This window comes from Leuresthes tenuis, unplaced genomic scaffold (genome assembly GCF_036924035.1).
Source record: "Leuresthes tenuis unplaced genomic scaffold, fLeuTen1.0.hap1 SCAF_19, whole genome shotgun sequence".
Taxonomy (NCBI): domain Eukaryota; kingdom Metazoa; phylum Chordata; class Actinopteri; order Atheriniformes; family Atherinopsidae; genus Leuresthes; species Leuresthes tenuis.
The window spans coordinates 7441353-7454045 of record NW_027325373.1 but is presented as its reverse complement, the minus strand read 5'-3'; the positions used below and the strand labels follow the sequence as shown (position 1 = coordinate 7454045).

Here is a 12693-nt window from a genome sequence, read left to right as displayed (position 1 = left end):
CTAACAGAGTTATCGTCTTCTGAAACTGAACTTCATGAAAATTACAAATGTTGCATCAGGTGCTGTTCAGCATGCCATGTAGGTGAACACAGACTGAATTGAAGTTGCTGTGAAAATAGTTGAAGTGAAAATGAAGAGTTTCAGTTGACTAATTCTCTTAAAATTACCTTTGTAATTTTTTTATCCACAAAAGTACACATTCAGTAACATTTTTTACCTTCTTTTTGTGCTCTAACCAGGTGAATGTCATGCTATCAGAGCTTTCCAAAAGCATCAGTGTTGGTCACCTAACATTGTCTTCGCAGAAGCTGACCAGCACTCTCACTGCTGGAAGTCTTCCTTACTGGAATACCTGTGTCTGCTTTTCAACCCTACAACAGCATAAGAAAGGCAGAAGCAAAGGATAGGCTCCGTTAGAGGTCCCACACACAGGACCGCTGCAGTATTTCACTTCTTCTCCCTCACTCACATTCCTCCACCACCTTTTTTTTTTTTTTTTGTCCTTTGCCAAGTCCCGCCTCATCACCTTTCTTCCTCCCTTCCCACTCTTCTAGGGTTCTCTCATCTTTCTCCCCCCCTGCTGCACCCTCTCCCCATCTCGACCCCTCCTCCCCACATGTCTGTCTGTTCGAAACTGGAGCAACATCTTAATCGAGCTCTGGGACGTGACGGGAATTCCTAAGCAATCCAAGCTCTGCAGTACAGACACAAACACACACATGCAGAGAAACACACACACATTCTGCTTTGCAGCCAATTAACAACCTGCGATCCAGCACCAAAGGAATAACTGCATGTTGATGAGCTGGCGGCTCTACACGTATGTGTGTGTGTGTGTGTGTGTGTGTGTGTTTGTGATGAGCTGGTGGCCATCAGAACCACTTACACAGAAAAAGGGATATCTCTTTTATGTGTTCAAGGGAGAGAAGGGGATTATGGCGCGTTAAAAACATATCCGTGAGGGCCAAACTAAGACAGGAACAAGGAAGTGCCCGAAATTCTCTTTGTGTGCACGTCTAAATGTCTGTTTGATCGGCACTTTCAGAGTGTTTCTGTGAGTGTGTGTGCGTGCCTGTGTGTGTGTGTGTGTGTGTATGTTGGTGCATACAAGCCGCATTAGGAGAACAATGCAGATGATTTACTTGGAGCTGAGCCTTGCTTTCTCCTCCTCATCCTCCTCCTCATCCTTCCTCTATTTTTGTTACCTTCCATTCTTCTCCTCCTCACTTCTATCCTGCCTCCACTTTGAGGAGTTCATCCAAAGGTGAATCCCTGGCAAAAAAAAAAAAGAAAAGAGAAAAAAAGTAACTTCCCCCCTCAGAAAACTCATATATTCTCTTTAAATGTCAAAAATATTGACATCAGTCTTGACACAATATCCCCAAGCAGCAAAGCGCTGTGTTTGCCAGGTTTCATCATCCCCTGTATGTTCTTCAGAGATAGAAAATGTCGAAAAGAAGGCTGTGGGTTTAAAACCATGCTGTTCTTGCCCTACTTCTCTGCACAGTCCTCCAGATCAGTCTTTCTTCTGTACTATCTGGTTAAATGAAGAAAACATGTTTTAGAAAAGCGGTTAAACTGATGTAAGCAACTGGGAAAAAAATCTTGAATCTTAATCTCATGAAGATTTTACAAGATAGGCTACTAGTAGCTTGGAGAAACAAATCAGAAGAATTGAGAAAAACTGTTGACATGCAGATGTGGTCTTTAGCATTTATGATCCTTTTTCACAGCAGTGCTTTTGGACTGTATATTGACATATATCTGATAAGACTATCAGTAAATCTAGATTTTCTTATTTTAAACTCATATGACGGTTAAGTATTTAACTAGCATAAAAGGTTGAAGGATTTAGAGGATCATTTGTGGAAGTAAATACTGCCATCTAGAGGAAATAGTTGTACATTACAGTAAAATTTGGAGTTTGAGGGTTAGAACAGAAAGTCTTGTCATTAAAGAAAAACAAAATAGTCAACTTCAACTCACGATGCTGTGCTAAAAGATATTTTGTGGCCAAATAGATTTAACTAATTAATTCCAGGGTGCCAAATCAATATGACATCAATGTATTTGTTTGATACATCCCCTTTCATCCATGTCTGAATGTTTGAAATACTCAGTTATGGGTGCATGATCAGAGTCACACACCATGAAGGGGATCAGCTGTAATCGTGGGTGATGGCGTGTAAAAAAAAAAAGAGAGAGAAAAACAATTAAAGACAAGAAAAGTTGTGGAGAAATTATGCCTGCTGTGCAGAAGTGGTGAAAATTATAGCTGAGCTGGACTGAACATGATCATCATTTTAATGAACTTTTATTTGTTTTCAATACAAAAAATATACACATGATCATCATTCATTCATTTAGAATAGAGCTCACTGGCACATCAACATGTTCATCAGTCCATGTTTTCAGGTTGTTCTATGCTCTGTTGTGTGTCTCTGGTCTGCTGTCTTCTGCCTGCGGACACACACTCTGCTGTGTTTCCTCCTCCGAGCTCCTCTTGATAGTCAGCTCTCTCTCAGCCTCTTCCACACATGGAGCTTTGGCTGCCTGGATGTGGAGCTTTCCGTCTGGAGACAGGTAGCAGGTGACGGCTTCAGGGTTCAGCCCTTCGGGCAGATCAAACTCCTGTCTGAACTCCTGGAGTCTGTAAGAGTAGGAGCCTTTCCCGTCCTCCTGCTTCTTCTCTGTCTTCCCACTGACTCTCAGCTTCCCGCCCACCTGCCTGACAGACAGCTCCTCTGGGGAAAAGCCTTGAGTGTCCAGGGTCAGGCCAAAGTTTTCTCCCTCTTTGTCCAGCTGGTAGGAGACTGGTTGCAGGGCCACGCTGCTCCTGAAAGGCTCTGTCTCCTCCAGAATCTGTTGCTGAAATTTATCCATCAGCTCCAGACTGCTGCGCAGCTCCTGCAGGTTTCTCTGCAGGAGATCCTGCTGGTAGATCAGAGGTCTGACCCCTGGCCACAGACTGCGTACAGGCCAGTAAAAGTCCACGAATGGACCGAGGGCTGACTGGAATCCACGAGAGCACAGCATCTTCAGGGTGTTTAGTGTTAAGTCCTCTTGTTGTGAGATCAAACTCTGTTCAGGTGTCTGTTCTCTTCTGTGTTGCGTTCTGTCTCAGCAGTGGGACTGTCCCAGCTTTATATTCTAACTGGAAGAGTTCCAGAGTCTTCAGGAAAGTTCTGGTCGTTACCACAAACGTCCACTAGGTGGAGTTGTTTTACATGCGTTATGACGTCACACCATCCTTGTAGGTGATTCTGCAAGTGAGCTGTTTGGAATGCTCTCTGTTACCTTAAACAAATTGTGCTCATTACTATGTAAACTATATCATCACATAGTAAACTCTCTGTGCTCAAGAGGCTCGTTCATTAGAATGTTTTGATATTCAACAGCCTTTGATTTGCCCCACTAGGTGTTGGCACAGCTGCAGAAAAGACTCCAACTAATGACCTGAAGTTCCAAACTAACATTAATACTGACCTTGTGAAAAGTGTTCCCATAAAGCACCTCTTAGCCAGTGAAGATAATGGAAACTCGTTGGTCTCTTTGTCAGCCAGCGTAGTCTACTTTCATAAAAAGAAAAAAACATTTCATACAAAGTTCAGAAAACACTTTGACATAATACAAGGCAAAGTGTACAATTGATATTTTCAGATGATTATGAACATTTTTATGGTAGATTTCAAATTTAGAATGAAACATTTTTAAGATTAAAATTTAATTGAGCCACTTCTGTTTCCTTCTTTTTTTTTATCTCTAAGAAGATCTGGTGAATGAGTCAGTGACATGAAAGTCATTTTTATAACTAAGAAAAACTATCTTCATCATCCTTAGAGGGAAAAAAAAAACTGGGGCTTGTTTGTACTGATATTCAGTTGATTCCAAATCATTTGAGAAAGTTTCTTCCATTGTTTTCCATTCTTTGTGATCATTATAATGTGGTCCCTACAGTCCCACTGGCATGAGCAGAAACAGTTCTGCTGTAACTATCACAGTCTGGTTGGAGAAAATGCAGTGCTGACATGAGGTCATTTACTTTAAACTCATAGACTCAAAACCAAATTTGGAAACTTTTTGTTTCTATTGAAACATTTTCAAATATTTCCAATTGTGCAAGCTTTTTTTCCATGAGGATCTACTGAATGTATATCAGTTTGATGAAAGGCAGAGTGAACATGAGCCATCCTTTAAACACTCAAATTATTAAACAACATTCCTAGTTTATGAATATACCTTTAATAAATCACATCATAAATACATCATTTAATGATTAAAAACACTGGGGGAAAAAACACATTTTAAGTTTATACATAGAAAAAACTTTTGGTTATTTAGGGAAGCCGACATATTATTGGAAGATATTGAAGTTATTTAGGCATTTATTTTCTGTTTGTTTGTTTTACTGGTGGGAAGATTCATACCTGAACTCTTATTTAATTTCATTGTTTGTTTCAAGATACGCTTCAAAGATTTGTAGAAAACACAGACAGTGCATGAGTAAAAACACCTTAATAGATCTTAAAATGACCAATTAAGACATTTATTTTCTTTAATCAGTTATATACATATAATTACATTAATTTGGCTTCAATGAACTTAAAAATATACACGTGATCATCATTCATTGATATAAAACAGATCTCACTGGCACATCAACATGTTCATCAGTCCATGTTTTCAGGTTGTTCTATGCTCTGTTGTGTGTCTCTGGTCTGCTGTCTTCTGCCTGGGGACACACACTCTGCTGTGTTTCCTCCTCCGAGCTCCTCTTGATAGTCAGCTCTCTCTCAGCCTCTTCCACACATGGAGCTTTGGCTGCCTGGATGTGGAGCTTTCCGTCTGGAGACAGGTAGCAGGTGACGGCTTCAGGGTTCAGCCCTTCGGGCAGATCAAACTCCTGTCTGAACTCCTGGAGTCTGCAAGAGTAGGAGCCTTTCCCGTCCTCCTGCTTCCTCTCTGTCTTCCCACTGACTCTCAGCTTCCCGCCCACCTGCCTGACAGACAGCTCCTCTGGGGAAAAGCCTTGAGTGTCCAGGGTCAGGCCAAAGTTTTCTCCCTCTTTGTCCAGCTGGTAGGAGACTGGTTGCAGGGCCACGCTGCTCCTGAAAGGCTCTGTCTCCTCCAGAATCTGTTGCTGAAATTTATCCATCAGCTCCAGACTGCTGCGCAGCTCCTGCAGGTTTCTCTGCAGGAGATCCTGCTGGTAGATCAGAGGTCTGACCCCTGGCCACAGACTGCGTACAGGCAAGTAGAAGTCCACGAATGGACCGAGGGCAGACTGGAATCCACGAGAGCACAGCATCTTCAGGGTGTTTAGTGTTGAGTCCTCTTGTTGTGAGATCAAACTCTGTTCAGGTGTCTGTTCTCTTCTGTGTTGCGTTCTGTCTCAGCAGTGGAACTGTCCCAGCTTTATATTCTAACTGGAGGAGGTCCAGAGTCTTCTGGAAGTTTCTGGTTATTACCATAGATGTCCACTGGGTGGAGTTGTTTCACGGCAGTCGTGACACCACTCCATCCTTGTAGCTGATTTAGTAAGTTAGTTCTCGTTTTACTGGTAACAAATAAGATGTGTTGCATGCTTTAAACATTCATGCTCAAATAACGTATGCACTTTTTAAGTGAAACCAATCAGAAGTTTAAAATTAGCTCCTTTATTAATCATGTTAAAATATGCCTCTCAAGCAATTCTTTATCAATTAATCCGTTGGATTGTATCCTGGCTACACTCACAATCATTCTTGATTGTCTTTTCTTGGTTATCCTCATTTTGTTTGCAGCAAACAAATTAGGTCTCCCTAAAATATCTCTGGCAATTAAACAAGACTTGAAAGTTGTGAATTTAGGCTTTGCATTTTAATTTAAAATATTCCTACACAAAATCTTAATTGAATGCATTTTTCAATGAACCAATAACTTAATTAACTGCTACTGTCTTTCTTTAATTTTTTTAATTACAAATCATTCAAGAGGGATTCTTCCCACTTATTCCGTTGTTCATGTTCATGAACATGTCAAACCCTCCACCCATCTTGCATGACAAGAAAGAATTACAGTGTTAGGATGCAGTTTGCTCCGATGAAATGCAAGTAGAGACATCACTTGCCAACTGATTTATAACAAAAGCTGAATACCTTTTGCTTTTATTCAAGATGACTCAACCAAGTAGTGAAAGTTGAAGAGATAGTGGAAATAATAATTCTGATGGACAGGAAATCTGATACAGGCATCTAACATTCAAAAAGTAGAACAACATTCATAATCTACAGAATTATCTCCTTTAGATCACAGCAGATACACCACAGTTGTGTGACACAAAGCTGGAGTCAGCAGTAGTAATAAAGTGAAACAAATGCAGGACAACATTCTGATACTAATTTTGTTCATTGGTAACAGAAGAGTAAATTGTTTCTGTGATTTGAAGAGACATTTAAGAATTTTGTCTCTCAACTTTTAATTGTGAAGACTTTTATCGATCATTAACAATCATTTACAGTACATAATATCTAAAGATGCTAGCAATCTGGAGACATCTGTGTGCAAAGACGAAAAAACTATATTGAATGCCTATGTATATCACTGCATTGGCTTCGGAACACTTCCAGAAATCATTGTCTGGGAACACAGTTCACTGTGCATTCCACGAATACAGAGGAAGACTTCTTCTTCTTCACTATCATGCGAAAAATAAGTTGTATATTAACATTACCCATGAGTGTGGTCATCTTCTCTTGGCTACCAATTGGTAAAGTGGAAAATTGTTCTGTGGTCAGACAAGTTGAAGTTTGAAATAGTTTTTCGGAATCATGGACACTGCGTCTTCTAGAGTAAAGAACGGAGAGGCCACCTGGCTTGTTATCTGCTCTCAGTTCAAAGCCTACATATCTGATGATATAGGGGTGCATTAATGTCTATGGAACTGGCAACATGCACACCTGGAAAGGCTCAATCAATGCTGAAAGATATATACAGGTTTTAGGGCAACTTTAGATCCCATCCAGTCCGCTTCAGGGAAGGCTTCGCATATTTCAGAAAGACAATGTGAAACTGCAGCCTGCATCTACAACAACACACCTTCTTAATACTAAAGTAAGGACAAAGTCAGACAAAACCGAGATGTTTTTCACCCAAAAGTTTAGCAACTGGTCTTATTAGTTCCCAGATGTTCCCAGACTGTTGTTAAAAAATTTTAAATTTCTATGAGCACTTTCCATTTTCTGCAGGACATTTTTTAAACCCGTTTTCTGGCTTCAGACTATGAACATTCATCACTCTAAAGAGAGAAACCATAAATATCATATTTTACTTTCATAGTGGTGACAGTTGCCCTGGAGTCATCAAAAAAGTTTTTTTTCCCCCTTTTTTTTAAATTATTTCAGTCATCACATTAAAGTTGTCTGATGTAATCATGGCTACTTTATTCTATTTCAGTCTTAAGCTTTTACATGGCAGAATGAATGGAATAATTACATAATTGAAACAAGGTGAAACAAACAAACAGGCTAAAATTCTGTGTTTCCATTAATGAGGTTCAATACATTTTCATTTATTTGTGGCGTTTTCTTTCCAGATGGTCCACCTTATGAAGTTGGTATCTCTCGTTTCCTTTAATCCATCCTGAATCAGCAGAGGGAATGTTATAGAAGAATGTCACTGCTTGGTTTACCACAGATCTCCACTGTGTGGAGTTCTGACAGGAGTGCTTATGTGATTATTCCTGTGCTCCCAGGATAGCGTCTGCATTTCCGCAAATTCTACACTTGCATTGATCAAACCTTCGTAAGATTTAAGTGTTGTTAGTTCAAATACCAAAATAGTTTATTTCTTGTATAAATTATTTTAAATTCTCTTTTTTTCCAGATGCTCCATGTACTAGAAAATGCATTACAAAGTGAACAGGTAAGCAAAATAGCAATAATAGTGAAGTGATAAACATTTTCAGAGCTTCTCCCCTCATATTCACTATTATTTCACTTTTCTCATAGGCGGTTCATCCGCTCTGTAATGGTCCTCTTGTGGTCGACAGATATGCTTATCTCCTGCTCAGGCATTACTCCAAAGCCACTGTCTGCCTATTAGTACCAAGATCAATAGTTAAGACTAGACAGGGATGGACTTTACTACGTTCAGGAAAAGAGAAGACTGTAGTTATCATGTAAGGCTGCTGATGTGCGAGGTGCTTACTGCTTAAAATGGGCTTTGTGTTGGTACTTCTTTTATAGAGCTGATGCTGTTAAATGTCTCATTTTATATGTTAATTCTACCAAACCAAAACACCACGGCCATGCTAACCAAATAAAGATACTCAACAAAATACTTTCAAAACATTTATTTACCCAAGAAGATATCGGACAGTTCGGTAAAAACCTTGAAGATGGCTACAAACAGTAACCCTGTTGATCATGTTTTTCTCCAATCCCATCCCTTGCAGAGTCAGTACAGATGATGTTATAAATCATTTTCTGCCTAAAGTGTCACAATCCATGAGTGGAGGATAATGATGACTTTGGCCAAAACAAAGGACTAACAGGCGGAAGGCAGGAAGAAAACAGTAACTTTTATTATAAACATCTACTGAAAACAAAGCAATAGACAAAACCCAGGAAAACTGACTGACTAACTGACTAGGATCCTGCAAAGGATAAACCAGGGAGCATTTAAATCGAGGAAGATAACGACTGGATGCAGAACAGATAGCAATCAGGGACAGAAACCTGGTGTGGCAGGAAACAAAACTAACTGGAAAAAAGGAAGCATGAACTACCAAAATAAAACAGGAAGGACGATAAACAGAACAAAAACAAAGTCAAACATAAAAAAGCCAAATTACCATGGCTTTAGGTCCCAAACCTTCACAGAGATATTCGTCACAGCCCCAACTAATACACTTATCTATATAACATCCTGCCATCACTTGAAGGCAGTCACAGAAATATCTAGCTACGGGCTGCTCTTTTTTTCCTTTCTGGTGCTGTTGTTAGTCCTTTCACTCATATCTGCCTTTGGGAAATAAAGAAGTCAAAGTGGACAAAGATCTGCTTTGTCGTGGAGTGAAACTAAGTGAAATAATGAAGACTGTCCCGTGCAGCTCTTGTCTGAACTATTCTCCAGTGCTTTGTTGCGATTTATTTTGTGGCTTTTGTCTTTTCATCCCCTTTGTCATGACATCATCTGTTGTCAGCCCCTCCCCAGCTCTTGCCGATTTAAGCTAACTTTCAACCAATAAGTATTTGATTGATGCTTAACAGCATCTCAGGAATCTTTGCCTTGTTAGCTTTTTGGATAACTGCACGTATATTTATCTGAGTTGAAAAAATGGTGGGACTGAAAGCAACTTTTGCATTTTGTTTTGAGCCTCCTTGAACTGTAAATGTGTCATTCAGTGAAAGTGACATCACTCTACTCTTAAAAATATAGATTTCTCATTTGTCATTGAGTGCACCATCCCCACAGAGCCAGTAACACCGATTACAAAACAAGCTTCAGTGAAATATTGACCACAGAAGCAACAGTTTTTAATGTTAGCTGCCAAAAACTTAAAGAGGAAAAAAGAGAAGTGGAGTGACAAGGAATTACAGGGTTTATGGCTCTGATATGTTGAAGGAATTATGATGTTATTTCTTCATGGTGTTATCAATCATCCACCAACTGTTACATTCTGAGGCGTGTGTTTTTACAACTTCAACGAGTCCCACCCATGAGTCATGATGAGATTGTGGCTAAAAGATGGCTCACTAGCCTACCAGCTGTTCATGGTCAAACTACAGATGCGCAAAATGAAAGTATTTGAGAATGTAATTGCCAGTCAAGTATTTTTCAATCAGGTTGATGTGTGGTCTGAGTTCTCAGGCAATTGTATTATGACCTCTCATACCCTAATAGCATGCTCCAATTGATATTCAATATCATAGAGTAAGACAATAAAAATCTTAATTTTCACATACCACTGTATTACATAAATTTGAAAGTAATCTATTTACACATACAATATGTAAAGTATTATATATTATGTATTTTTCAATAGGAAAATAAAACTTTAAAGTTAAGAGTACACAGGCATACAAGTAGTGATTAAGAGAGAACCACATATGTGTGCCCTTACCCTGTAATGATATCATAGTAAAAGTACCTTTTGAGGTAGATCAGTCTCCTCCTCGGAGTTGCATAACTCTCCAGGGGCAAGTTGCAATATACGTGACTTTAAACAGGTACTGCCTGCTTACCATGACGATGTAGTCTCAGTGTGTACTCTTTTTCAAATGAGTGCGGTCACAGCATTCATCCCTTAATCACAGAATCTCATTTGGTTGGTAAATAAGCCTCAGCATTGACCGTGTAGACTCTGGAGCTGTTTCCATAGAGTCAGCATCTCCTTGGGACTCCGTTTGTGAACAAGCACAACAGATCTGTATGCACAGGGATTGCCCCGGTCGGTAACTGGGAGATCAAATGTTAAAAATCCTGGGTGATGGCTTGGAGAGAGCCCGAGTCTGTGCAGGCACATGCCAAGATACACATCGTCGATTGGGAAAAGGTGGACCCTCTCAGACACTTGTCTCAAACGTAATGCAAGTGAGCCAGAATACACCACCCCTCCTCCACCGGCATAAGAAGGGTATGCGCCTTTGTAAAAGTTTTCTGGTATGAAGTATTTAGCAGATGGCTCACGGTTTGGCATTGCATTACTGATCACATCCCCAACAAACAAATTCATATCATCTTCATTTCTATTGGCTCTCCACAGGTTGTGCTCCTCCCTCCTCCTGTGCAGGTAATCCAGAAGGGCATCTGTTCGGACAAAGACATCATCATCCCCTTTGAAGACAAAGGTGGCAGTGGGGCAGTACTGCTGGAGCCACTGCCAGAGTAGCAAGTCTTTTAAAGTCAAATTAAAAAAAGTGTCTCTGAAATCCCACTGTAGAATATCCCCATACTTCTGGTTCTCAAGCTCAAGTAGGTTCTTGAGATCTGGATGAGGACCTGTACTTGAGTCCTGCCTTCCAAGCAGAAAAACTGTGCGTACAAGTCCCCCTTTCTTATTTGATTCCCCCCTCACCAGACCACTATGTCCCCATGTTTCACGGATGGCCTGTCTGTTTTCGAAATTTCCCACTTGAGATTTCACGGCCATGAGGAGCATGGGAGAGTCCACTCCAAAGCTATCATTGTTCCTCCTACACATACCAGGCTGATTGATAAGGAGGGGGTACTCCCTGCAGTGCATTGACTTGATAAATTCCCTCATTTGTTCTGGAAAGCTGTTCATGTCATGGACACGAGGGACTGAACACTTGCGTGACATGCAGTCAGAAAGACATTCATCCTCTATTTCCGTTAAAAGCTGAGCTTTCGGCTTCTTCATTATCCCAGTTGTGTTTCCTCTCAGTATTGGATTGTGCTGACGGTCCCAAGCATGCTGCAATCGGTTCCACAGTGCACTGTCCTCCAAACGAAGGTTCCAGAAAGAGCCAAGTGGGTGAGAAGCCAGAGCAGAAGTATTAGCAGAAATCCCTGGGGCAATATAGTGAACTGTTATTTTTGGAGGAGCATAGGAGATGGTGATGAATATGGAGACCATGATGTAAATCAGAAGGTGGCCGGTCATCATACAAGGCAACAGACACATGCACAGTAATCTCCCGTTGCACTTGCAGAATTTTCCCATTGCTAGAGGTGTATAAGTCACACACCTGAATACACACACACAAAAATAATTAATATTTTTATACAGTGGTAACAGGAAAAAAAACCAGAAAAATTCTGCCCTCCCTCGAACAGCAGAGCACTGCAGTGACATGCGTTTTTATGGGATTTATAAACTGCAGTCAAATCTCTGGAGTTTCTGTCTCCTTGGTGATAGTGCAGTGGGGATTATTATCTGTTCTTGTCTGCACACTCAGAGCATCATCCTGTATACCTGTTGACAGGCACACAGCCCCTGTAGACACAGTGTGGGATTTCTAAGATGAAATTAAGTGGATTATATTTGTTTCATTGGATAAATAAAGTTATTATAGTTACAGTGTTATTTTGCCAATGGCTTAAACAGAGTATTGAATCAGACCTCTTGAGTCTTCTTTCTTTGTCGTAGTGAATGGAATAATCGTGTCTGTTACAGTTAGTTAAAATACAAATATACCAAACTTTCCAATTCAATATTTCTACAAGTCAGCAACTTTAATTACCAAAAATATATTTATTTTGGCAAAAGATGAGAGGTGAGGCTTATAATTACTTACAAGTGAGTGTACTGTCGCTGGTTAAGCCAAATAAGATAATAAAAAACAATCATCTGAGACGTCCACGGCTTGTAGTTTCCTCATCCGGTCTAGCTACCGGCCGGTTATAGTGGCAGGTCGGAAGAGCATCATTTAACGGGACAGCTTTTACATCTAACAGCAAACAGCTCTCACACCGTTTTAGTTTTTAAATTGAAGCTGACCACGCCTCTCAGGTGAGGGACTCCTGTGCTTAGAGAGCATGCGCCTCACGGGCTCCTGAGTGTGAAAGAGGAAAACATCCACGGGAGTGGCTCATTACCCTTTGCAGACACTTATTCCAGGCTATGATTTCTCAGTCACTGATTTAGATTTGCATGCACGTGCTGCAGGTGGATATTTGCATGGTGAAGCCAAATGGTCTGCCAAAGTTGACCCAACCTCAAAATTTTATTAGTCTATTAATTCATAA

The 12693-nt window shown here is 40.3% G+C and overlaps 3 protein-coding genes across 3 annotated transcripts; all 3 read right to left on the bottom strand.

The window, feature by feature from the left end:
• Positions 1–2353: 2353 nt before the first annotated feature.
• On the bottom strand, positions 2354–3106 carry LOC140277003 (heat shock protein 30-like). Its single transcript, XM_072371874.1, has one exon. The coding sequence runs from the start codon at positions 3034–3036 to the stop codon at positions 2422–2424; it is 615 nt and encodes a 204-aa protein (XP_072227975.1). The 5' UTR covers positions 3037–3106; the 3' UTR covers positions 2354–2421.
• A 1506-nt stretch (positions 3107–4612) lies between these two features.
• Positions 4613–5454, bottom strand: LOC140277017 (heat shock protein 30-like). The gene has a single exon (XM_072371888.1). It carries the CDS (start codon positions 5306–5308, stop codon positions 4694–4696), a length of 615 nt encoding a protein of 204 aa, XP_072227989.1. The 5' UTR covers positions 5309–5454; the 3' UTR covers positions 4613–4693.
• Positions 5455–10112: 4658 nt separating this feature from the next.
• LOC140277061 (N-acetyllactosaminide beta-1,3-N-acetylglucosaminyltransferase 2) lies at positions 10113–11668 on the bottom strand. Its single transcript, XM_072371946.1, has one exon. The coding sequence runs from the start codon at positions 11666–11668 to the stop codon at positions 10325–10327; it is 1344 nt and encodes a 447-aa protein (XP_072228047.1). The 3' UTR covers positions 10113–10324.
• Between the last annotated feature and the right edge of the window lie 1025 nt (positions 11669–12693).